Raw genomic sequence first — 27,502 nt, forward strand, 5'->3', positions numbered from 1 at the left:
CAAGAGCAAATAATGTAAGGTATGAATATTGTATGATAAGGGGAAAATGTTTTTTAGGTAGGTGCTGGTGAAAGAATATACCATCATCTTCTTTATGTCTTCTAAGTATCTAGGCCAGTATCATGGTACCCTACATTAATAGTGCTTTGGGGCTGCACTTGGGTAATATTTTCAGCTGAAACTGAACTAACACAAGGCCCTTTGGGCTGATGATCATCAAAGCCATGTGGCTGTGTTCCAGGACAGTTTCACATCAAGCTGCATGGTACAAGGCACTGCCCTGGAATAAGTCACGTATCTTCGAAGCTCCTTGTGATGCAGGAATTTTCTCCACCCCTTGTCAGACTCATGATGGAGGTGCCCCGTTTATTTGGCCCACCATGCTCAACCTCTTGCAGGAAGGAGCGTATGAGTGAGCAAGGGCAGGATCTGGCTGGCTACTTTGAGCACCAGAAGGAGCAGACTCTGTGTAGGCCCCTCAGCCAGACCAGGTGGGGGTCCCTGCAACCCCCAAGGCCCCAGAGGGTGTGTTACAATGCTGTCTTAGCTCTGCTATCTGTGGACAGCGGTGTGTTATCAGCTCAGTGGACACCTTGCCTCGTAGTGTGGGGCAGCTGCCCTCTGCCAACGAGGGCAGAGGGCCAGTGTGACAGCTTTTTTGGGGTACTTGCACTCAGTGGGTCCTGAACTCTTGTCTGGTGTCCAAGAAGAATTAATTGCATGGATACTTGAAAGATGGTGGAAGTAGAAAATTTTACTTAGTGACAGAAGTTGCTCTCAGCAGAGAGGGGAGCTGGAGAGGGGATGGGATGGGCAGATAATCTTCCCTAAAGTTCTGTTGTCACCAGCTGGCTCTTCCCTGAAGTTAAGCCGTCTGTCCTCCAAAGTCTAGCTATAGCGCTGAAATTGAATCGCCTTTCTCCAAGCTGCTTCTCTCTTCTCCCAGCTGAGTCTGGGGTCTTTATAGGCACAGGATTGGGGGTAGGGTGGGCCATAGGGTAGTTTTGAAAAAGGCAACATTCAATTGGTAAAAAGACATTATTCAGAAAGAACTAATCAGGAGACAGTGGGCAAACAGGGATAGAAGTTCTCATTTTGGGCTGTGGCTTTTTGGCTCAAACGTGGGGTTTTGCCAGGGATCCACCCCTGTCTGCCTAGAATTTCTCTGCCTCCTGTCACTATCACTTGAAGTCAGCCAAGCATTGCCTGAGGGCTCCCTGCATGCCCAACTCTATGCTGAGGACCTTGAGGAGGATACAAAGAATTCAAGGAAGGATTCAGAAAGGGAGGGCCATGATTGATTGAGCTTTACTGTGGGGCAGGCACCATATGAAACATATTCCATTTAATTCTCACAACCACCCCAAAAGAAGGTACAATGGTCCTTATTTGCTCACTTGGGAAGCCTGGTTGGAGAGGTGAGCTGCCTCTCCAGGGCCCCACAGCTGTGATGGAAGGGCTAAGGGTCACCCTGGCCGCAGGACTCCCAGTATGTGCCCTTACTATGACACCCTGCTCTCCAAACAACAAAACAATCAGCCCACTGCTGAGGCCAGATGCTGTTTTATCCAATCAGTTCTCTGGATCCCTGTATAAGTTAAAGGGTGTGTATGGCCTCTTTGAGATGACTGACCACTAAAGTCCTAAACTGTTTCCTGTCTGGTTATCCTCAGTACAAGAAATTGTTCAGATCCACATCCTAGTAGAAGCTGTACTTCAAAACACAAAGGGCAGCTTAAAATGAGAAATTGTAATGTTCTGGGTGGCAGAGGCAATACTAGTCCTAGAGGTCCCCCTCCTTCTATTTAAGGCATAAATACTACAACAGCAGCGACATCCTAGGGTCTAGACCAGAGTGATGTGACCCCACATGTCTAGCTGAGCTCCAGCACTAAAGGAAACCTCACAGAAATCCCACCACCTTCTCTCTAATAGGAGATCTGCCACTGTGGCCCCGTGCTTGTCCTGTGGTGGTGGCAGACAATTATCCCTGGAGAGATGGGGCCATTGCTTGGAGCAGCAATGGTACAAGAGTTTATCTCTGAAAAGGTCATTATTGGTTGTAAAATTTAACAGTTCTTTTTTTTTTTTTTTAGACAGAGGCTCACTCCGTCACCCAGGCTGGAGTGTAGTGGAGCGATCTCTACTCACTACAAGCCCCACCTCCCGGGTTCACGCCATTCACCTGCTTCAGCCTCCCGAGTAGCTTCAACCTACAGGCACCCACCCCACGCCCATCTAGTTTTTTTGTTTTGTTTTGTTTTGGTTTGGTTTTGTATTTTTAGTAGAGATGGGGTTTCACCATGTTAGCCAGGATGGTCTCGATCTCCTGACCATGTGATCCTCCCGCTTCGGTCTCCCAAAGTGCTGGGATTACAGGCATCAGCCACCATGCCTGGCCAAAATTTAACAGTTCTTTAGACCTGTGTTCTAAGATTTGAAACCACTGGTGACTTTTCAAGAAGTAAGATTTGAAAAAAATCTCTCTAGTGTCACATCCCTCAATCGGCCAATTATGCAGTGGTGTCTTTTGCTAGTTTCTAAAATGATTAGTTGCACAAAGAATGGAGATAGCAGGTTTGTGTGAAGCATGCTCTTCTTTTTTGCCACCACCCTTAATTCCCCACTTCCTGCCTCCAGCAATTTCTGGCCTGTTTCCTGGATGTCAGTTCATTGCCACATTAGTGTATGATTGTATATTCTGTTGCCAGGAAGGTGCTGCCACAGCAGGCCCTGGGAAGTCAGGATGCTGCTCGTTTTCTCTGTAGGTCTATCAAAGAGAAACCTGTGGGATTGGGAAAGGATTTGGTCATCCCAGACATGTTCGGTTTTAAGGAACTCTATGTTCTAAGAAATATGTTGATATCAACCTTTTTATTTCCAGCATAGGAAGGAAAAGGAAAAAAAGGGAAAGAAATATTCAAATTATCTTGGAGCTGTCCTCTCATTTCTATTAGGCACAAAATCCATAGTTCCTTTTCAAATGGTTATTGACCTAGCAAAAGATTGTATGTGCTTGGGTTGAGTATTTTCTCTGTTATTATCACCTTCTTTTGTCTTCTATGCACTTCATTCATCTCCTGTAGAGGCAGCTCACAGATTGATTTTAAAAGATGTACAATGTCTCCTGAATCGCTGCAGAGTACATTTTGTCACTGTGTTGACTGTTGGTGCATTTCCGTTTATTATTGCTGGTTTCAAAAGCATGTAATTTTTATCTGAAAGTAGGTTACAATTAAGGGAGTTGCAGGCAGTGATCCTGGATCCTGTTTTGTCTCCTTGATAAATACAACTTAGAGGAGCTGGAGAACATGTGTTTGGATTTGTAGCTCTCCTGATCCCTCCTGAGTAACCTCAGGAAATAGCACCTGGGGGAAGACAAAGGAGAAGCGAAGCGGGTGTCTTTAGCAAAATGACAGGTGAGGCAGGGCTAGAACAAAGGAGGGAGGTGCTGGCTGCTAGAAGCTTCTCAAGATGGAGCTGTAGAAGCAAGCCTGTTTTTGGTGGGAGAGGCCAAGTCTCATGCCCAGGGGAGATTTTTGTTTTCTTTTAAGGAGTAATAAAGTCTGGGGTGGTCTGCATCATTTCACCCTTTCTAGTAAAAAGGATGAGTTCTCACTGAAAATGCCTCCTTGCCCCCTGAATCTGTCAATACTCCACCTTTGTCCTCACCCTTGACTTTAAAAACCCTGCCAGATGCCTTCCTATGAAGGCATAAATTAAGCACTGTTTTTCCTTTGTAGAAAAAAAAAAAATATATATATATATATACACACACACACACACACACACATATGCACACAGCAATTAATAACCAAAGTTTATTGAGGGTTTACAGTGTTTCGGGCATTTCTCATTGCATACAAAATCTCATAAATCCCACCCAAAAACCACGAGGTGAGTATCATCCCACCTAACAGATGAGGAAGTCTTACAGAGGCAAAGTAAGTAGTTTAATGTCATACAGTGGAGAGCCAGGATTCCCAGCAAGCCTGCCTGGCACCAGGGCCCACACTTTTAACGTTTGTGTGTGTCACATGTACAGGGTCTTCCGTTTTATGTGCAAATATTCATTTCTCACACCCTCTTTGGAGAAAGACAAGGTGGAGAGGAGGAAGTTGTAGGTGTTGAAATGGGAGCACTCACACATGTGAGTATCCAGAAGCCTCCAGGAGGCCCAGCAGCCATGTGGCCCCACCTACAGCCACCTCATTTCTTTTTCTGCAGCACAAAATAGCCAAAATACGTGTTGTGTGGTGTTGACACCGTCCAAACATACCTACTGAGCGTGCTCAGATCTACTTAGGAGTCTGTCTCTGCTCCCTGAGATATGAAAGCGTCTGGAAACAGGTTTTCTTTTTCTTCTTGCTTTGTAGAGATACATTTTTTTTTTTTAAATTGCAGAAAGCTTTTTGGTTTCTTGTTCAAAAAAGTATAAATCGACTGGATGTGGTGGCTTACATCTGTAATCCTAACACTTTGGGAGACCGAGGTGGGTGGATCACTTGAGGCCAGGAGTTCAAGACCAGCCTGGCCAACATGGTGAAACCCATCTCTACTAAAAATACAAAAATTAGCTGGGCGTGATGGTGGGTGCCAGTAGTTCCAGCTACTCAGGAGGCTGAGGCAGGAGAATCACTTGAACCCAGGAGGCATAGGTTGCAGTGAGCCAAGATCACGCCATTGCACCCAAGCCTGGGCAACGAGAGCAAAGTTCCATCGGGACAAAGTTGTATGAAAAACAACCTTTCTGCCTGAAATCCACAATAGGAGCTGGGTGATAGACTGAGACTCTGTCTCAAATAAATAAAGTAAAATAATAAAAGAAATGTTACGTATCGTTTTGGAAGAACGCTCACTGGCACTAGAGAAGCTTTTGGGAGTTAAATCATGCCCCAACAAAGGATAACACAAGAAAGGCTGGAGGAGCCTCTATTATCAACTAGTTAAGAATTAGCATAATCCAGATCTTTTTCTTTGTCCTTAACTTAGCATTTTCTCCTACTTGATGTGAATAACTAAATGGCCTGCCCTCACTGGGTGATGAGAAAGCTTTTATCTTCTATTGAGAAATGATGGATAGTATTGGCAGAGACTTGTTTCCTAATATCTATGCCTTATTCAAAATGTCATGGATCTTTTATACCAATACATTTTAGTATACTAAAAGTTTAGTTCCTTCTATAATTTATCTGTTCTGAATTTTCCATCTCCAACTAATTCAAACCTCATCAGGAGAAAGGAGAAGCAAATTGTACCCCAACCATTGTTCCTTCTTGAGTTGTATTATAATGTCAGCACAGTCCTATTTTAAGACCCTAAACTCTAAAGCTCATTTTTAAGGGTGTGAATATGTCTAGTCTAAAATCGCAAAGCCACCCCAGAATAAGGAGGAAAAAAGATGAAACGTTCTTAGAACTGTTATTTTTATACTTGAAGATAATTTATATAATAACATTTATTCTGATAGCTCCTACTTGTAAATTGTTATACTCTATACTTTGGTTTTTAGGCTCTTTAAAAAAAAAAAAAAAAAAACAACATATTTTCATAGATGTGAAATTAAAGATGGTGGTGAGGGTATGAGGATAGTTCACAGGACTGTTTAACCCACGCTTAGCCTGAACCTCTGAGTCATGGTGTCCCCTAATCCCTGGCTTGGGCTCTGCTGCCACCAACTCTAATGCAGAGAAATGGGGTGGTTTTGGGGCCTGGGATGTCCTCTGCAGGCTGTCCTATCCCGCCTTTCCCCATACGCTCCTGTTGCAATAGAAAGAAAACATAGAAACAAATCTCTAAATTAAATGGTTTTTTTGGGAATCACAGAATAGCAATTTGGGGCAGACACACAGACTGAAGTGGGCTTTGGTATATCTGAAAAACAAAGGGAAGCTTGGGAGTTTTATTATAAAGAGAAATGTGGGCCAGGGACAGTGGCTTAGGCCTGTAATCCTAGCACTTTGGGAGGCTAAGGTGAGAGGATCACTTGAGGCCAGTTCGAGACCAGCCTGGACAACATAGGAAGAACCTGTCTCTACAAAAAAAAATTTAAATTAGCCAGGTGTAGCAGAGCACACCTGTTGTCCCAGCTACTTGAGAGGCTGAGGTGGGAGGATCACTTGAGCCCGGGAGGTCAAGCGGCCAGTGAGCCATGATTGCAGCACTGCATTCCAGCCTGGGTGATAGACTGAGACCCTGTCTCGAATAAATAAAAGAAAATGAATAAAAGAAATATTACGTATTGTTTTGGAAGAAAGCTCACTGGCACTAGAGAAGCTTCTGGGAGCTGGCAAGTTCTGATTAGTGGGTGACAGTGATGATGGTAGGAAAACCCCGTCTTGCAGTCATTGCAGGTCGTTTCAGCAGCTACTAGGTGACACTGTTTTTAAGGTTACAGCTGGCCATTTTAGTGGCTGGGCTTGCAGAAAATTCAATTCTTGGAGCAGATGATGTGTGTCCTGAGTGCTTACGCCCTGACTCCAGCCCCTCGACTCTGGCTTAGTTGGGTATGATAAAAAAGACTCAATTTGCATAATCAGACTTCATACTCTGTATCCCAATTTAGGCCCCTGTGACTTCTGGATCATGCTTCAGGCCACTCCCAAACCAAGCTGTCCTACAACTCACCCTGGCCATGTCATTGTCTTGCTAATAACTCTTCCATGATTTCCCCTGAGCCAGTTGACATGAGGGTTTCAGAGTTCTCCAAGTCTGCTCTCAAACTGCATTTCCAGATTTTATCCATAACTTCTTCCCCCAACCAGCACATCTCCTGTGTTCATGTCCAGCTGGGCCACTCCTAGTTTCTCGGGCATCATTTAAGGTTTCATTCCCCCCCTTCATCTCTGTTGCCTGTTGCTCTTTACCATCCATCAAAATCTAGCACAAATGCAATTTCTGTGAAGTCTTTCTAACCCTTCACACCAGAAGTAACCATTCTCTCCTCCGAAATCTCATAGCTCTTTAAATCTATTTCTTATGAATTGTTCTCATTCTATTTTCTATTCATTTAACAGATATCATTAGGCTTTGCTACAGTTCTGTTTTCCTTTATTTAAAAAAAAAAAAAACTTGGCCAACTATAAAGTGAAAATTAGAAAACATCTACTTCCTAAATTTAGGAAACTTTTTAAAACTTTTTTCATTTCTTCAGAGTCTCCCATATAAAGATGAGGCAGGAAGCTGGAAGCTGTGTGGTTGCAATGCTGTTTCTGTTTTGCTGTCTGGATTATTCCAGTAATTTGGAAAAGGATAGAGTAGTCCTGGAAGCTAGCAATGTGGGTGGCTGAGGGAGGAAAAGAACAATGCTATTCCACATCCATTTCAAAAACATTCTAACAATGAAACACAAATTCGGATCAGTTTGTTTCAATTTTTAAGTAAAAATATTGTCCGCACGAGTTAAATCTCATTTAGATCATGCTTATTCTGTTAATTAAATGAAAGGTTGCTGAGATATATAATGGGGGACTGGGACTTCAGATGGGATGGGTATCAGTTAGAAAGTCCTGGCCCTGGCAGTCTTTTTTTTTTTTTTTTTTTTTTTGACGGAGCCCACAGGCCCACACCACCACACCTGACTACATTTTTTGTATTTTTAGTAGAGGCAGGGTTTCACTATATTGGCGAGAGTGGGCTCGTACTCCTGACCTCAAGTGATCCACCTGCCTCAGCCTCCCAATGTGCTGGGATTATAGGCGTGAGCTACTACACCTGGCCTGACTCTGGCAGTCTTAAAAGGAAGAGAATGAATTAGCTCATCTAAGTGGAAAATTCAGAGGTAGCCCTCTGGGTTGATTTGAGCCAGAGGATTTTGAAGTCTCAGAGTTGTGTCTTGTTGTCTTTGAAAATCTGTTGACTTTGTCATCTTCTGTGTGTGAGCTTTGACCTCATCGGCTTTGACCTTGTGGAAGTGAGGTGGCCACTGAGAGCCCCCAGGACTGTGCGCCTCCTGGCTCCTGGGGTAGGGTGGGATCTTCTCTTTCCTCAACCACTGAACAAAATTCTGAGCATTTCTTTGAATGGACCAAGTTCAAAGTATATCACATGTCTACCTCTACACTGTGCCAGAAGAAAACTGTGATTGACTTAGGGCAACTAAGGCCCACCTCTGGAGCTGGGGATGGAAAACACAGTGTTTATCCAAGTCCGGGCTGGAGGTTAGGACTGATGGGGGTCTTTGACTAACTACAGGGCAACATAAGGACAGTAACATAAGTTGAGGATAGGAGGCCGGGCGCAGGCAAGGGTTCATTTATCTTTCGACACCCTCTCATTGAGGCCAACTCTGTGCCAGGCATTCGTAGTCTAGGTGCTGGCCGTGAGAGGTGACCAGCATAGGCCAGGCTCCTGCCCTTCTGGAAATTACTGTCTATTAGGGTAGGAAAGAATAAGAAAACAGACAATTAAGTGCACAGATAGTTTTAGGTTGTCACAAGTGTCATGGAGGAAATAACAGAATGAGTTGCAGAGATGGGGAAGAGGGTACCTTACAAAAGGTGACTAGATTTCAGAAATAACAATAGAAGGGCAAAAAGCCAAAATGCCCCTTTGCAATTTTGCAGATTGCTGCCTATTGTACAGGCTATCCATGCCCGAACAAAGCGTTGAGACTAATTTGGAAAACCAAAAAGCTTCCCACTTTGCTTGGTCTTCACTGTCCCAGCTAACCCAGATAAATCTTTCTGGGTCTCCCAAGGACTCTCCATCGTTGTCCAGCCCTTATCTCCTGAAGGCAAAAGGGAAGGAGGTGGACATAGACAAGGAGCTATATCCATCCAGCACCCACCACTTTCCCCATCGCCCTTTTTTCTTATCAGAGCAGCAAGTGCAATGTTTGATAAAGTCCCCAGTTAAACAGAGTCTTTAGAAGGTATTTCTATTAGGCCAGGCATGATGGCTCATGCCTGTAATCCCAGTACTTTGGAAGGTCGGGGCAAGCAGATCACCTGTGGTGAGGAGTTCGAGACCAGCCTGGCCAACACGGTGAAACCCCGTCTCTACTAAAAATATGACAATTAGCTGGGTGTGGTGGCACCCGACTGAGGCACAAGAATCGCTTGAACCCAGGAGGCAGAGGTTGCAGTGGACCAAGATCGAGCCACGTCACTCCAGCCTGGGCGACAAAGTGAGACTCTGTCTGAAAAACAAAAAAGTTTTGCTATTAAAAATATTGCCGCTGAGTGAAATTTCCCTGCTACTGAAAATGTTGTATGATACTTTGAGCTGCTTGAAATGCTGTTTTAATATTTGGTTTAGAATATCCATAGCTGTGGGATGCTCTTTGTACTACCCCTCAGCACATAACACACGGCTTTAAACTTAAAAAAAAAAAAAAAAAGTAATTGGAATCTTTTCCATGGATTTGTACCTATCCATAAATATATAAGACCCTGTTTGATGTTTGCTTCACTGGAAACAAAACTAACCAGATGAAGGCTTCTTAAGATCAAAATATTCTTTCATGTGTCTAATTCACTGAAGTGTAGAGAAAAATTGATATTGTTAGGTCAATTGATGAACTTAAGTGCTTTTTTTGCATTTTGTTATGCTTTTGGCAAATGGATCACAAGTGACTTTATGCTTTTGAAGAAATTATGTTGGTCTGTGGTTTTTAGTAGTTTGTTGTAAAGTTTATTTGATTTTTTTTTTTAATGTTGTTAGGCCATATATCAAAGCTTGACTTTGGAGGGGGTGGATAGTCTCGTTGTAGAACATTTGTGTGTGTGTGTGTGCCTGTGTATGTATAGCCTTCAACATTTTTTAGCTTGAAATTAGTTTTGAGGGCATTAAATATAATATCCTGTTCCTTAGAAAATATTAAAGACTCTTTGATTGACATTAGCCATATGGTACCAAATAGAATCTGTATAACGTTATAACTTTGTAATTTGATCAAGATATTTATAAAGTAGATGGCAATGAAATAGGAAGAAACAAGCTAAAGGTAAAAAAAAAAATGAGAGAGAGAGGAAGCATATTAAATGCTAAATAATAGAAAACACGTCTGTTTTGAGGTTAGAAAACTGTTCAATGAGTTGTCTAGCAAGATTTCCGTAAGCAGTGTCTCTGCCTCCTCTTATGGCCAGACACTTCCCGTAGCATTCTGTTTGATTTCCCATGTATGCCTGACATAATGAATTTTAAAGAACATCATGGGGATGATAGAAGCCCTTGCATTTCTTATCTTATGCTGAAGGGCAATTGATAGAAGCAACTCACCAAAACTTTCTTTCAATCAAAACATCTTGTTTTGATTAAGCACTTTAGGTTTGGTACTTCATTTAGTGTGTGAAGTTTCACAGTTTATAATTCTCACTGAGAAGGCTGCTGAAGAGCCATTTCTTTCCCTGCCCATTCTTCCCACTTAAATGAAACCTGGTGCATGAGAATTTCAATTTTTATTATTTGGTAATTGTTTGAATTATACAAGAATTTTCTTGCTTTGCAAAAAGATTCCTAGTAGTGCCTTCAAAAGCAGGACTTTGGGACCTCCTTATTTCATCTTTTCTGAAATGTTTGTCCAGTATCTTTTGGACATATGCCTTTAGGATCCACAGTTGTCACTGTTTCGGGGGCTGAAATTGCTAGAAGTGTTAGGAGGCCCTGCCTGTGTCTTTCCATAAGCAGCTGCCTTCAGCTGTCATTGTCACAGCACCTCCCCCTCCCCCTGCATTAAGAATTGGACGACACCTCAAGACCACATTTACCATGTTATAGCTCTGCTGCTGTTCCACTTCCATTATTCTGTTAATGAATGTCACCATCCCCCTCATCCCCCAGGCTTACATCCTTCATCATTCCTGATGCCTACCCTTTTCTCTTTCTCACAATCTACGCCCACAGCTGCCAAGTGATAATGCTTCTGCCCGCAAATCACCTCTACCATTTTCCTTCCTTTATCTTGGAGAGATAGCATGCTATCCTGCCAGGATACAGAAAAGTTGATTTGAGGCGGGTCTCTGGAGCCCTGTGTTCAGAAGGATTCTAAGGCCATATCCAAGCTTGAGTAGGAAATCAATTAGCAATGTCTGCAGTAGCAAATAAACAGAATCAGCACACATACCACAGATTTGTTGCAACTGGTGTCATGGTTGAAGCCTTGGATTTTGAATTAAGGAGACCTGGGTTTCACCCTTGACTCCAAAACTTTCCAGCCCTTTAACTGTAGGTAAGTCAGTTAACCTTAGTCGGCTTTAGTTTCCTTATGAGTTCAGTAGGGCTCATTGGTTAAGTTAAAATGCATTGAATCAAATTAAACCTAACTAATATTAAATATTTCCTGTGCATAAAGCAAATCTAGATTTGTTGACTGTGATAAAGAATAAAAAACATACGTTACCCTTCAAAGTGTGATACCAAACATAAATCATTCTATTATGTTCAATTTCTTCTGCCATCGCTCTGACTTAGGCTCTCATCACTTCGTCCCTGAACAGTTCCCTTCCTCACTATTCTCCACACAAATGCTCCCTCAAAAAAAAAAAAAAAAAAAAAAAAAAAAAACTTGCTCTGCATAATAAAGCAAGCCTTTGATCATACCATTCCCCATTCCCAGGCTTTCTGTGGCAGTCATGGTTGGCAGTGAGTGAGTCCCCTCCTTGGTAGTCAGTATCTTCTGGCAGCATCCTCAGGGCTTCACTGAAGAGAATGCTATAGCAAGCAGCAGCTGGTGGGGCCTGAGGAGAAGGGTGGAGGACAACCTGGTGGAGGAGGCTGGGCCAGGGTCTAAGAGAGGGGGCCTATAAGAGAGCATGCAAAGGGAGTGCCAGGAGAATCCCCACTTTTAACTTCCAATCCTCTAGCTCTGTATTCTAAAGTTCTACCCTATTTCCTCCCCTCAAGGCCACCCCACCTCCACATCCTCATAGTCTGTCTTTTTTTTTTTTTTTTCTTAGGACAGAATCTCATTCTGTCACCCAGGCAGGAGTGCAATGGCACGATCCTGGCTCGCTGCAACCTCCGCCTCCTGGGTTCAAGCAATTCTTCTGTCTCAGCCTCCCAAGCAACTGGGACTACAGGCACCTGCCACCACACCCAGCTAATTTTTTTTGTATTTTTAGTAAAGATGGGATTTCACCATGTTGGCCAGGCTGGTCTCGAACTCCTGACCTCAAGTGATCCACCATCCTCGGCCTCCCAAAGTGCTGGGATTACAGACGTAAGCCACCACGCCCAGCCAAGTCTGTCATTTTCTGCTTATGTCTCCTCTATTTTATCTTTCATTTTTTATCTCCCTATTTGAATCATAATATAGAACTGAAACATTTTTACAATCTGTTCTGTTTACTGAATTAATTTTATTTCCTCTGTTCTTAATTTTATAAGCGAGAGAGAACATTTCCTTATTTCTTGTTTCTTTCTCACTGTCTCAACACCTACCTTAAGAAAAAAAAAATACTTTGTTGAGTCTCTCCTTTCACTGAGTTTAATTTCTCCCTGTGGCATAATAGTTCACATCCTAGAGAAAGTTCCCTGTTCTTATTAAGAACAGTGACCTCTGCAAGTGCCCTTCAGTTATGATTCCATGCACAGCATTTTTATTTCCACATTCTATAAAGTGGCCCTTCTCAACAGAGGGGATTTTGTCCCCCAAGGTACATTTGGCAGTGTGTGGAGACATTTTTGGTTATCACAGCCGAGGGTGGGAGGTGATGCTACTGGCATCTGGTGGATAGAGGCCAGGGATGCCAGGCAAACATCCTTCAATGCACAACTCCCTGAAACAAAGAATTATCTAGCCCAGTAGTGCAAAGGTTGAGAAACACTGCTGTAAAGTAGTGTAAGCCTGCACAGTGCTCAGACAGAGCACTTGGTGAGAGTTTTTATAAAATGTTTAGGCCCAGCACAGTGGCTCATGCCTGTACAAATCCCAACACTTTTGGAGGCTACATCTGGTGGATCACTTGAGGCCAGGAGTTCAAGATCAGCCTGGCCGACATAGTGAAACCCTATCTCTACTAAAAATACAAAAAATTTAGCTGGATGTGGTGGTGCACGCCTGTAATCCCAGCTACTTAGGAGGCTGAGGCACAAGAATCGCTTGAACCTTGGAAGCAGAGGTTTCAGTGAGCCGAGATCGCGCCACTGCACTCCAACCTGGGCAACAGAGCGAGACTCTGTCTCAAAAAAAAAAAAAAAAGTTTATTTACTTGAAACTAAACCTGTTAATGCTAAAGAAATCAGCTTTATCCTCTCTCCCTGATTACCTTTTTTTTTTTTTTTTTTTTGGCCATATGTTGTCTTACCCAAATTATCAAGGTATTTCTATTACCTATATTCAATAATTCCTTCTTTCTTATTTGTTTTAACTTTACTTAACTTTAATTCCTGTGAAATATTCTTCCACAGTTTGTGTGCTAATTAATGAAGAAAATACTTAGTAAATATATTTAATAAGGCAGGTATGGTTTTAGAGAAAGCTGTACATAGGTTTGGTTTCTTTAATTTATATTATTAAATATGTGTCCATTTTTTAAATCCATGAATACATCTAAAGTAAATTTAATTTAGAAACAACATGTATTATAGAATAGCAAGCATATCTTTTACCAATAGCGTTCTTCTTGTCTTCATTTATATGTGCCATTTTTTCAAAATTATTATTACTCTAAATATGCATTTAATAGCTTCCTCAACTTGTCATTTCTTACAAGCTTCCAAAGTTGTAAGTTATGGGCCAATGACCATAGTTTATGAGTGACAAATTATGAAGATAGATTTAACACAGTACAGTGTTGTAGTAAAAATGTGCACAAGTTATTCTAACACTTTTTTAATGATTTACATATTCATCACTGTGCTGCATTGTAATTAGACATATGGATATGGTAAGCAGTCCCGAGAAATTACTGTGATTAGTATTCTTTCCACACGGCCAAACCACATTTTTATAAGGCTTTTTTTCTTGCTTGCTTAGTTAGTTCTCTAGTTCTTGTAATCAGTGTCACAGATGACAACCTTCCTTGTATAGTACAATGTACACTTTATGTACACTTAATTGTCTTCTCTGTCTCTCTCTCTCTCACACACACACACACTTCTATTTCTCATTGACACATACTTAAAATGAAAAATATGCAAGCTGCTCTCTCTTTCATATTATTATCCTGGGGCTTGGGAACATCAAGATTAAGAAGATGATTGGGATCAATGACACTAGCATCTCACATTTTTACCTTCATTTTGATAATATGGAATTGAAATCATTGTTCTTGTTTGGGAAAAGATAATGCATAAACTGGAACTCAGAGGTATACCCCAGTGTCAGTCATTGTACGCATGTCCCCCTAGAAGCAGAGCATCATTTTCTGCTTATCACTTGAAGAATCAAAACACCGTGTTCATGCTAAGGGTGGTGGCTCAAGCCTGTAATTCCAGCACTTTGGGAGGCCGAAGAGGGCAGATCACTTGAGCCCAGGAGTTTGAGACCAGCCTGAGCAACATAGTGAAACTCTGTCTCTACAAGAAATACAAAATTAGCTGGGCATAGTGGCACCTGCCTATAGTTCCGGTTACTTGGGAGGCTGAGGTAGGAGGATTGCTTGAGCCCAGGAGGCAAAGGTTGCCATGAGCCAAGATCGTGCCACTGCACTCCAGCCTGGGCAACAGAGCAAGACCCTGTCTCAAAAAGAAAAAAAAAAAAAACCCCACCATGTTCAAAAGCACACGAATTTAAAGTTGTAAACAGACTGTGACACATAAACAAAATGGCAGCCATGGTCACACCAACCAAGAGCTGCCATATGCTTTCTACTCATTCATGCCTGGGTGAATTTTAAAGTGATAATTCACGATTTCCTTTAAATCAACCAGGTGGCACTGAAGTTTTTTTCCTTCGATGTTGTTGCAAATATGCCTAAATGGTGAGATCATAGCCAATTTTGATTCTCATTATTTACAAATGAAATCTTCACAGTGTAAGAAATGTTTACTGCTGACGTTTCCTCTCATTCATTAGTAAGAGCAAGTTTTTCAGACATTCCCGTTTAAATGCATACTTGCAAGACTTCACTAAATATCTTTCCAAGAACTTGGGGTAATGAGAAGTATGTTTGATTTCTTTCATGTAGCTTTGCGGGGAAGACTGGGCTAGGACACTTAAGTGTTTAGCTGGCAATTGAAGATAAGTCTTACTGCTTACTCTTCCAGGAGAAGACATTCATTGACATTTTTTAGTTCCAGAAAATAATCTTGTACCTGTAATTGGGACTTATTTAGGCTTTCTTAGGCTTTAAGTGTGTGTTTAAAGTGGACTCTTGGAAGCAGTAATGGAAGGGAATCAAAGAAAACCAGACTCAAAAGAAAGGGATTAACCTAATCAGCCACATATGCCCTCTGCTATTTTAAATCTATTTTAAATCCAGATAATGTTTTCATATATGTTTGAAGACCTACATAGTAATGATTTATCCTGTTGCTGATGGAGATGGTCTCTCAATTCCAAGTGAAATTTAATTATTATAAACACAGAGTTTAAGATGAAAAATTAAAATGTTTAAGATATAGCAACCCTCTAAGTACGACTATCAAGTACAGTTTTCTCAGTGACACTCTCCTTTATCAGGTGTGTTTGCTTCTATTGTATTATCTGAATCAAGTTTGCTGTTATTTTCAGTTGCTTTTGTTTTTTGTAAGTGGATGATTTCAAATGTTTATGCTTTGCTTACATGGGAAGGTAGACTTGACCTCTACCCAACCATCGCTACCAATAAAATCCCCCAACTAATGATAAAAGTCAAATGATGTGCTACTTTAGAAATATGTCTGTTCCTCATTTTTCTTCCTATGGTTTGATAAATAGCCTTTAATGGCAAAAAGTTCTCCAAGAATATGGCTTATCATGGCTTTGCTTGCCATAGCCCAAGCAACATTGTCCAAGAATTCATTCTACATATTGGTTCCTTCATCCCTTGGCTATTTATCGAGCTCCTAAAAAGTCCAATCTATCTGATCCAGCCAGTTTTCCTCACACCTGGTTCCTGCCTTTCATTCTTGCTGTCATGGCGGGGTTCAGGCACTCCTCACTTCTCTAGCACGGCACAGGCCCCTGTCTGGTTTCCTTCCCTGCAGCCTTGCACTCCTCAGCTCCATCCTCCACATTGCCTCCCAGTGTTCTCTCTAAAAGCCAAATCCAATCAAGTCTTACTCATTCTTTTAACATATTTTGCAGAGTAAGGAGCCTCCTTACCACCCTTCTCCCATCCTCTTTAAATGGTCCCAAACACCCTACATCATCTGGTCCTTACCTCCAGAATCCTCTTCATTCATCTTCTGTTCTAATTCAGTGGTCTGATAATGAAGAATGGCTGGCAGTTCTCCTTCCCATACTCTGTGCTGCCTTAGACCTCTCCTGCCCTGAACCATGCTGTCCTATAGCCTGGGGCACTTTCTCTTCTTTTCACCTAGTTTATCTCTGTGCATTCTGTAAGGTGCACTGCAAGTGTTCCCTGTGCTATGAGCCTCCACACTCACACCCCCCAAGATGGGTTAAATGTCCCTTTTCTGAGCATCTAGAGGCCCCTGCACACACCTCTGTCTTCTACCCCAGCATACTTAGCACCTTATGTTGGAATGATCTGAGGGTGGATTTATCTCTCCCTCTCCTCTAAAAGTTTACCTGAGGTAAGGACTGCATCCTCTTCATCTTGTCCTGCCAAGGCCGAGTGCACAAGGGACCCAAGGGAATGATATCTCTGTGGAGCTTTACTGGATGCCTCAATAAGACGAACTTTGCTGTTTTCTTTCAAAGAAAAAAGAAATCTTTACTTTTTTTTTTTTTCTATATATTGAGTTCTAACAGCATATTTTAACTTTTTTTTTTTTTTTTTTTTTTGACATGGAATTTTGCTTTTGTTGCCGAGGCTGGAGTGCAATAGCACGATCTTTGCTTACTGCAACCTCCGGCTTCTGGGTTCAAGCGATTCTCCTGCCTCAGCCTCCCAAGTAGCTGGGACTATAGGCGTGTACACCACGCCCGGCTAATTTTTGTATTTTTAGTAGAGACAGGGTTTCACCGTGTTGGTAAGGCTGGTGTTGAACTCCTGACCTCAGGAGATCCAGCCTCCTTGGCCTCCCAAAGTGCTGGGATTACAAGTGTGAGCCACTCCACCTGGCCTAACAGCATATTTTAGAGACCTCACTTACTTTTACTTTTCTTTGTTGTTCTATATACAGTCTTAGCAAAGTCTCTCTGGAAATTGTGTGTTCTAACAGCAAATCTTACCAATTTTCTACCTTGTTTGAAAATAAATATTCAAAATATTGTTTTCCTTTTGGGGCATATATACGTTTAACATCTCATCCCTAAAGTTTTCCTGAATAATGATGTCAAAGCAAAGTGCCTTACTTGTATCATTCTAAGAATGTGTGGAAGAGAAAAACAGCAATTTTTGTTAGAGAGAGTTTTAGGTTTATGTGAACTACAAAAAAATTCATGAAAATATCAATCTGGTGTTTGTAGAATTTTTTAAAAATTTGATATTGTTGGTAGTAGATGTAATAGTTTTTTCCATTAAAAATGTATTCATTTTATTTTTACTGAAAAATATATTCATTATACTAAAAGAGAGTTTACTCTCAAGTGTATACAGCACAGGCAATTCCTGTTTTGTTTTGTTTTTTGCTATAGTATATGAACACTGAGTTATAAAGAAGATGACTGTAAAATGGTTACATTTTCTTATAAAACAGGTGCTTTGTGTTCCTCTCTAAAATCTTTTCATAAAATAATTTATAGAGATAGCTACCCACATACCATAAATGCAAAGACATAATTAGCCACTTCTGATATCACTTACAGAAGACAGTTTACTCAGTCCAAGAAGTGGGAATAACATTAGCATGTGCATCATGTCATATTGCACTTTAAAATAGATACAATGTAGAAAAATATACCTACATGTAATTTAAATGGGACCAGTCTAAAACTAAATGCTGCCCCAAAGAACCATGAAGCATCCAGCCATAATTGGTCTTTAATTGTTCATATTTCTAAAGGTATAATAAGAATAATTCTCAATGACCATAAGACACTTTAAAATCCATCCAATGAATTTTTATCTGAAGTGTTTTTTTTTTTTTGTTGTTGTTGTTGTTGTTTTTTACCTTTCCTGTTAGAAAAATACATATTCAGTGACCAGGTATGGTGGCTCATGCCTATAATCCCAGCACTTTGGCCTCCCCCAGTACTTTAAGAGGCCAAGATGGGAGGATCGCTTGAGATCGTTCAAGACTAGCCTGGGCAACATGGCAACATTCCACCTCTACAAAAAAATTTTAAAACTTAGCTGGATGTGGTGCCACACACCTGTAGTCACAGCTACTCGGGAGGCTAGAAGATCACTTGAGTCAAGGAGTTTGAGGTTGCAGTGAGCCATGATCACACGACTGCATTCCAGCCTGGGCAACAAAGCTAGACCCTGTCTCAAAAAGAAAAAGGAAAGTGTGCATCAAAGTCTACTTGACTATGATTATCTTTGTAATCATGCCCCAGTTTGGAATCAGTCTTTTGTTAATCATCATTACAGCAGCCAAATATTTGAAAATAGAGGTCATGGTTGGTGAGAGTTTGGAGATGAAATGCTGCCAGAATCTGAAGTCTTGTTCATCTTCTTTTGGTCCTCTCTGCTCCTCGTGCCCACACATTAATGGCGGGCTCAGGAGGGAAGAAGAATCTCAACAAGGAAGAGCTGAAGTGTTTGCATAGCAGGGGCACACTGGGCTTTTCACTCCCACCCCTCCGCTGAGCACTTTCTGGCGTGGTCCTCCCTGGGCACCTCTGTGCCTTGTATCTTTCCACATGTTGCTTCCTCTTTTTCTTGAGGACACTGTTACACCCCTGCCTCTAGGCCCCGCTCAAAGATAAGATTGTGTAGCAGAGGTAGGTACCCAGAGTGTATTAGCTTTCCTCCCACCTGCTCCCAGGCTGGTGTAATCTCCCACCTCTCCACTGTGAAAGCCCTTCCTCGGTAGGGTGCCAGTTACACCCTGGGAATACTCCCTTGGACTCTGGCATCAGACTACACCAAGTTCAATTTCTGGCTCAGATGCTGTGTAGCTGTGTGTCCCTGGATGAGTTCCTTGCCGGGCTAAGCCTTAAGTTCATCTTCAAAATGGAGCTGCATTTGTGCTTAGCTCTTAGCATTGAATAGGAAGGTCATGCATGTTAAGGAATTGAGTATCCCTGTCCAAAATGCTTGGGGCCAGAAGTATTTCAGATACCAGGGTTTGGTTGTTTTGTTTTGTTTATTTTGGAATATTTGCATACACATGAGATATCTTAGTGATGGGACCCAAGTCTAAATATGAAATTCATTTATGTTTCATATACACTTTATACATATAGCTTGAAGGTGATTTTATACAATTTTTGTAGTAATTTTTATGCATGAAACAAAGTTCATGTATGTTGTACCATCAGAAAGCAAAGGTGTCACTATCCCAGCCACCCCAGTGGATGATCTGTGGTGATTTGGCATCACCATCATTATGGACTCTGAATTTATAGACTACCATTAAGCCATCATTTTCCTACACTTATTCACACATAAGTACTTAACAGTAAAAATATGACACACCATTAATACAGGAAAAAGATAATGTGTTCAGTGTAACTAAGCAGGACAGCAGCGTCACAGAATAACTGCATCAGCTGTTAAACAGCAGCAACAACAGACAGTGCGGGCTTTAGTCTCCACCTACCATGCTCTGTTTTGGTTAAAAGGTAGGACACTGCTCAATGACTCTTGGAGATGCTGAATAACCTGTGCAGTGTACCTGCCTTTTGACTGCAACCTGTCACAGAAGGTCAGGTGCAGAATTTTTCACTTGTGGGATCATGTCAGCACTCTGAAAGTTTCGGATTTTGAAGCATTTCAGATTTTGGATGTTCAGGTCAGGGATGCTCAACCAGGAGTAAAGTGACTGGCACACAGGAAGTGCTCGATAAATGGTAGCTATTGATGACTTTGTCAAAGTTGTTAATATGACTTGCCTTTCTTCTTTAAGGATAGAGATGGGGTTTTATTCTTTTTTTGTATGTCACACAGTGGATGTTCAAGAAATATTTGCCAAGGGAATAAGTTAATGAATAAACTTAGAATGGGGGTTGTGAGCCGACAACAGGAATATTTCAAATCCTTCTGGAAAAGCTACTTGCCCCTTCACCTCCACCAGACTCCTTGCCCAGACCCCAGTAGTTCAGAACCTTAAAGGAAACTACTCAGATAGGGTATATGTCTTTGGTTTTGTCTCATTTCTTCGTTCACCATTCATTGAACAATTACTACAGGGTTCCGCCTGTGTGTCCAGGCACCACTGCTTATCTGAAAGCAAGGTGCTAAAGTGTAAAAAACACTGCTGAGAGCAAATCAATTTGTGTTTGTGTGCTGTCATGTGGAGAGCAGAGCCCATCTTTTGGTGTATTTCAGCGATGTCTGTTTCTTCCTCTGGGATACCAAGGGCTTTCCACTTATGCTTCCAGCCAAGAAAAATTTTCCGGAATCATCCAAGGCTATTTACCTTATGCTGAAATATGCAAATGAGGAGGTAAAGATCCAGAGGTGTTTAACAGGAGGGGCTACCAGACAATGTTGCATGTAGGGAACAGGGAAGTGAGACCTGGTTGAAGGGGAAACTGCCCGTGTTAGGTGACTGTCCCTTTATCGTGGGAGAGAGCAAGGGTGGACTGAAATCCTTTGCAGACTGTGAACTTCTTGAGGGATTAAACTATATCCTGGACCATTTCTGAGATCCTCTAAAACGCTTGATATATTTTGTTTAATTATCTGATCACTGTCTACTGGAAACTAACATCCAAGTCACATTTTTCTAAGTCTAAGGTAGAGAAACACCTCTACCTTAGAGGTGATTGGATAGATTGGATAGAAAACATTGACAGTGTTTCCTGAGTTATGTGTATTAAAGATGATTCCAATAAATTAAATTACAGACTTTTGTTCATCAGTGACTCACTTCAGATTTGTGGAAAGAGAAAGGCAATTTACCTTGACTTTGACTCATACATTGGAGGTTAATAATTTAGTGATTAAGGTAACAGTCATCAAAAGCTGTTGGGAATAATGCAATAATGCCTATACTTCTATTCTTTATGTTGTATTTTAGTGAAAACTCTTAAATAATTAAAATGTATGAAGCAAACAAAATCTACCAAGGAATAATCAGCGCAGGTGTTCAAGGAGAGAAGGTGAAACAGATTCTCTAAGAAATAGGGATTGCATAACACAGTGTGTCACATTCCCCTCAGCAAGGTGAGGACACACAAGAGCATAAAAGTGCCCTATGATATGACTCAGCTGGTACCCGCCAAGATAAATGCCTTGAATCATTCAAGACTATTTACCATATGCTAAAATCTACACTGTAGCATGTTATATTATATAGCATCTGCATTGTGGTAAAATTATATAATCCCAGGAATCAAGAGAATGACAAAAACATAGAAGGGAAGATTGGAAAACCCCCCTCCATCTGCCCTGATCTCTACCCTAAAGAAAAGAGTGAAAGAATTGGAGAAGGGAAAGAGGATAGCTGAGAACAAACAAAGAGGGAAGGGGGCGTCAGGATGAATCCACTGAAAACCTAATGTTTCTAGAGTTCCCTAAGGAAGCTGTTTCCTAGCTGGTGCAGACGATGCTATGACAGTGTGGTGACAAAGCACAGCACTTTACTTTGCACATCACTCTACTCAAAACACACCACAATTTATTTTTTACAGCAGCTCTATTGAGATATGATTCACATACCATACAATTCACCCACTTAAAGTGTACGATTCGATGGTTTTTAGTATATTCACAGAATTGTGCAGTCGTCACCACAATCAATTTTAGAACATTTTCATCATCCCAGAAACAAACCCCACACCCATTAACAGTCCTATAATTCATTTTTATCCAAACAGAAAAAGAAACATCCTGTATTTATAAACCTAGACTTACAATATAGTCATTTTGTTTTACAAAAGTCATGTTATAATTGGGGATAAGACATCTATGACTTGTTATAACTCTTACAAGGAAAGGATAACTAGAAAGGTTGAAAGTGTTTTAAACATTATAGATAATCCAGCTTGGCTCTCTGTCAACATTTTAATGTGTGTGTGTGTTTTTTTTTTAATTATAAAATTCAGCATCTTATGTCATTCCTTGAGACTAGACTTCACTGTACAGTCTACCTAAGTCATCTGCCTTATTGGTCATTTTCAGGGCCCATAATGCCACCTACCTAATGAGAACATTCATTGAAAATACTTTGTGACCTTTTGTTTAAATATCATATCAGATAGTCTCCTTATAATAATTAATACCCAGAGCCTATAAAAGATTGGCCAATCAGAATATAAAACAATTAATTCTATATGACAAAACACTATAAAAATTAAAATTAGGAGAAAAAGGGAAAATGCTGTTTGTACAAAATGTGTCCTACAAAAGACTGCATTTCATAATATATTGATTGGAATATTGTAAAGAAAAGTAAACTAATACAACAGAGAAATCCCATTTTTTTTCTCAAACAGGTAAGGAAAGTGTTGTCAAAGCATGGAGAAACTCAGTCTCATACCAAATTGATGAGACAGAATAGTGCCAAACAACATCAATCTGTCAAAATTTTAAAGACACACCAATCTTCCATCATTGATCCAGCAACTCTGTCTCTAGAAATTTTATGCACAAGTACACCAAAGTATTTTATAAGATTTATTGCAGTTTATTTGTAATCACAAAAACCTAGAGGAAAAAAAGTAAAAACCATCAATAGAGATCTGGCTAAGTAAATTACTATGTATCCACTTAATAGAATACTATGCTGTCATGAATAAGAATTAGGCCAACCTAAATAGACCAATATTGTAAATTGTCAAATATGGATTGTTAAGCGGGAAAATAAAATCAAAGTATCAATATTATGTTTTGTATCCCATTTTTATACCAGAAAGTACATATACATACTAGTATGCATATTTTTATAATGCTTAGATATGCTCTTTCTATGACAGACCAGCCAAGAAATTGTTACCTATAGTGTGTTCAACTAAGAATGAGAGGAAGTTGGGGAGAGATAGTTTTTACTTTATGCTCTTATATATTATTTAAATTAATTCTAAAATATTTAAATGTTTTAAAATGCAAGAACATTTTTATATTTTAAAAACAATACATGTATTATAGAAAATTGGAAATGCAGAAAAAGTAAAAGCAGTGCCTTGATCTAAGGGAAAAAAACACTGTTAAAATCCGTTCAGATATCCTTTTAAAATGTTTCTTTGCATACAATGTGCACACTATATCCTGTTTTATAATCTACATTTTTTCACTCATAAACATTCCACATCACTAAATATTCTTTTACAATACATTTCAAGTAAACATGTCAGTGTTAATTATATGGCTATGGTAGTCTATTAGTGCATTTTCTCTTCATTTCCCTTCATAAATAAATTGGAAGGAAAATATTTGGGAGAAAGCAGTAATCAAGGTAATAGGAGAGGTTTTTCAAAATAAATGTCATAAATGAGGATTGGGCAGTGACTCAGAGAACCAAAAGCTAAGTTCCTTCTTTAAAAATAAGATATATCACCAAATCTTAAGGGGGGGGGGAACGATGATGGAATGAATCAGAATGACAGAATGTCTTCTACCTTTATAATGAAGTTAACAAATAGTCATTTAAGGAATTAAAACAAAAATGAACAAACAATCAAGAAATAATTAGCTGACTCCACACAAAGCAAGAGGAACAAATCTGGGTCCTACGCTTTAAAAAGTGGTTGTCCAGGAAAGACACAGAAGACTCTCGTGTGACACAGCATGGCAGAGCCCCTAACTCCTAATTTAGGGTGATTTATTGCTTCCTTCTTTTCATCTTTTTGCACGTTTTGAATTTTTATAATGGCATATAACATATTTACAAAAATAATAAATCCATTACAAACCCTTTCTGATAGATTATTTTTAAAGAAAAAGAGGGAAATTATGCATGAAGGGTTGATATTTTCTGTGTATGAACATGATTTTCTCAGTGAGGCCCAGCAGAGCTCAGGAGAATCCTGCTGTTGCTAGGAGACCATGGTGTTCAATAGCTTCTCTCTTAGCCTAAACGATGTTTTAGGTTTCTGTAATTTTTATCAGATACAGAATATTCCAGGGAGAATGAAGAGAACAAGATTATCTGTCTGTTTTCTAAACACAAAAGCATATATTTTTAAAAATTATCTAAATACATCTCCGCTAATATTTTTGGGAAAAAAAAAAAATTCTACCATGTGAGATTGAGCGTCTTTGAACAGGGCTTGACACTTTACTCTTTGTTTTGGAAATAAAAGGGCCAAATTTGTCATAGAAATACAAGTTTACCTTGCAATTTTACATACTGTTGCAATTAATGGGGTAAATATTTGAAGATGATAAGTCTGGCTACCAAAAGCAAGTTATCTACTGAAATGGTTTTGTGAATTGCTTAGCCAAGGATAACTGCCTTGTGGATTGCAGTAATGACTGATTTGTTTGATGGCTGAGGGCCAAATGCAAATAGAGTATCATCTGATTTCAGGCGTCTTGGCCACAAGTCAACTATAATGTCTCCCTTCTAACCAGATCCTTTTCATTGAAAGACCACAATCCCTCCAAAAGCCTATATGCTGTCACATTAGATGGCTGCCTTCGTATGACTACAATATTTATTAGCCTTGAAATGCTATAACCCAGGGACTTACATAAGCACTGCATGGGGAATTCATTTCAAGCCACGTTTGACCCCTTGTTGTAAAGGTGATCTTCAAATAGGTTTAAGGGAAATAAATCAAGTTTTCAACCCAAAGTCTGCTTTCTCCTAATAAAAAAGAAAAGAGGCTTTAGATGTTTCTAACCTTTTCTTCTTTTCTTCACTTTGGAATTGAAGATTAATCACATGTACTCAGAGACGTAATTTAATGTCTGTCATTTAGAATAGGAGGGAAAATAGATAAATGGTTCATGAAGAGGGTGCTTTAAAATTAAACAATACAACCAAAGATTTTATTAGACAGTTGATAGGAAGGATACTTCTCATTAAAAGGAAAGTCAAGTAACAAGGGAACATGAGAAACAGGATAATAAATACTAGACTTTTTGGCAAAAGTGAGGAAAAGGAAATCTGAAGTTTTCAGACTAGGACACATAGAATTATCCTTGATAATTAACTCACTCTTAAAATGTCTACCTTACATTGGATGAATGTGAAAGAATATAAAAAGAAGAAATTGTTTAGAAATTGTTGGACTCCAGGAGAACTTTTTCATTCGTAAATTTTCATTGCATACGTATGTATGAACATGCTTTCCTCTGAAGGATTCTTTTTTTTTTTTTTTTTTTTTTTTTGAGACAAGATCTTACTATGCTGTCCAAGTTTGAAGTCCTGGGCTCAAGAGATCCTCCCACCTCAGTCTCCTGAGTAGCTGAAACTATAGGTGCTTGCCACAGTGTCTGGCTTGAAAGCTTCTATTTTTATTGGTGTAACTCTGTCCTTAAGAAAATAATCTAGCCACATGACATAGGTGATTAAATTATGCTCACAAGATCAGTTCCTGGATAATTGTTTGCCTTTGGTTTTTCACAGAAGAGGAAACTGGAAGTTTTGTTTTTAAAGTGATACGAATGGCCGTTCTCTTCAAACAGAATTTCCCAAATTCCCGTTTCCTCATTGGTCTTTCCCACCCAGTCCCTTCCTTCAAAGCAACTTCCTCTAAGCCAGGTGACAGGAGAGGGCTGAGAAGCAAGTCCAGCCTCCCTTGGGAATTGTGAGCAACCAGATCAGGCCCCGGAAATCCAGAGAACAGGACAGCAGGTCACTTACATGATGGCAGATATGTTGGCTGATTGTGAACGGCTTTAAGAGGTTCCACCTTGTACTTAAAGACCCACTGGAGCTGCTTAAATATGCAAGTCTAGCCTAACACTGAGATGTTTCCCAAGAATGTCCATTTCTACTTGATTCAGCCATTTTCAGGTGTTCTAACCTCACCTCCCTGCCCACTCAAACAGGTCACCTGTGGCACTTGGATCACCTGTAATTTCCCCAAGCAATTTACTAACATGTAGCATTGTTAGCAAGTATATCACTTATGTGACTGACAACTGTAGGTAGCTGGATTTATGTATGGAGACAGAGTCTCATTTTGCCAAAAATATAAGCAACGCAGAACTATTTCTTCTTTCCAATTGGATTGCAACTAACGTTTAGGGCAGTTGGAATTCAGCTAAAAACACAGTTGCTTTCTCAGCAGAGAATGACTGAAAGAGGATTGGCCATGGGGAAGCTTAGAATCTACTGAAGCTCCTATCAAGTGTAGCTTCTAGAAATTTACCTTTTACTCATATTGAACCTGTGAGACTTTGTCTCCAGGTTTTCTAAATGTTTTATACTATTTAATCTTTAAATGAAATAACCTGACTTGCTGTTTTCTCTGGAGCAGTGAAAATGTCAGGAAAACTACTGACAGACTCCACAAAAGCTATCCTAACATGTGGGCGTTGTCTGGTTCATGTACCGAGTTATGATAAAAAGGAAAGAATTTATTTTATCCCTGTTGCCTGAGTTTTCCCATGCTGCTTTCTTCAAAGAGTAGCCTAGAAACCCATAGACATAACTGAGTCACCAGAAACTAATTCATATGCAGCACTTAATTGCATTTCTCCAGTGGATCGCACACGTGGCACTCTTCTGAACGCTTTTAGAAAAGTGGCATTGCTTGTGCGACATCAGGGGGAGCTTTTTCTAACATCCTTTGCTTCTTTAGGATAGGTATTTCTGCAATCTCCCAAGAAGTCATTAATTCTAAAGCCTGCCAATATTTAGAGCAATATCTAAACCATTGCCCAGAAACATGATTGGCTGCCATATTTTTAAGTAGCCCCTTGGAAAGAAATGAAAGTTTTCTTAAGAAACTATTCACTGGGCACAGTGTCTCACTCCTGTAATCCCAGCACTTTGGGAGGCCGAAGCGGGCAGATCACGAGGTCAGGAGATCGAGTTTATTCTGGCTAACAGGGTGAAATCCCGTCTCTACTAAAAATACAAAAAATTAGCCAGGCATGGTGGCATGTGCCTGTAGTCCCAGCTACTCAGGAGGCTGAGGCAGGAGTATTGCTTGAACCCGGGAGGCAGAGGTTGTAGTGAGCCAAGATGGCACCACTGCACTCCAGCCTGGACGACAGAGCAAGACTCTGTCTTAAGACAAAACAAAACAAAACAAAACAAAACCTATTTTGCCTTTATCTAGCAGCTTTCCCTGCTGTGTAAGAGAATACCTGCTACTACAATTTTACTTCTCTCCTCTAGGCAGTACTATTATTTTAGGTACAGAACATCACCCATCACCATCACCATAGTAATTATTTATTATTGAAAAGCAATCACAAAGTATTCCTGAAGTTTTATTTCTTAAGACCGCACAATCATTATTTTATCATTACTTTTGCATGGTAAGGCCCTCATCATTTTC

At 40.2% G+C, this 27,502-nt stretch overlaps 1 protein-coding gene across 5 annotated transcripts in view; it reads left to right on the plus strand.

The window, feature by feature from the left end:
• DCLK1 (doublecortin like kinase 1) overlaps positions 1–27,502 on the plus strand; it is a 359,929-nt gene that overhangs the window by 213,298 nt on the left and 119,129 nt on the right. The window contains exon 5 of one of the 5 annotated variants that reach the window (XM_030922324.1): positions 22,541–22,637. The exons of the other annotated variants lie outside the window; for them this stretch is intronic. Within the exon in view, the coding sequence (XP_030778184.1) occupies positions 22,541–22,605 (65 nt within the window). The 3' untranslated portion in view covers positions 22,606–22,637. Of the gene's footprint in view, positions 1–22,540; positions 22,638–27,502 lie in introns of those variants that run through there. 5 annotated transcript variants of the gene reach the window in all.

The sequence above is a fragment of the Rhinopithecus roxellana genome, chromosome 18 (assembly GCF_007565055.1).
Source record: "Rhinopithecus roxellana isolate Shanxi Qingling chromosome 18, ASM756505v1, whole genome shotgun sequence".
Classification (NCBI taxonomy): Eukaryota; Metazoa; Chordata; class Mammalia; order Primates; family Cercopithecidae; genus Rhinopithecus; species Rhinopithecus roxellana.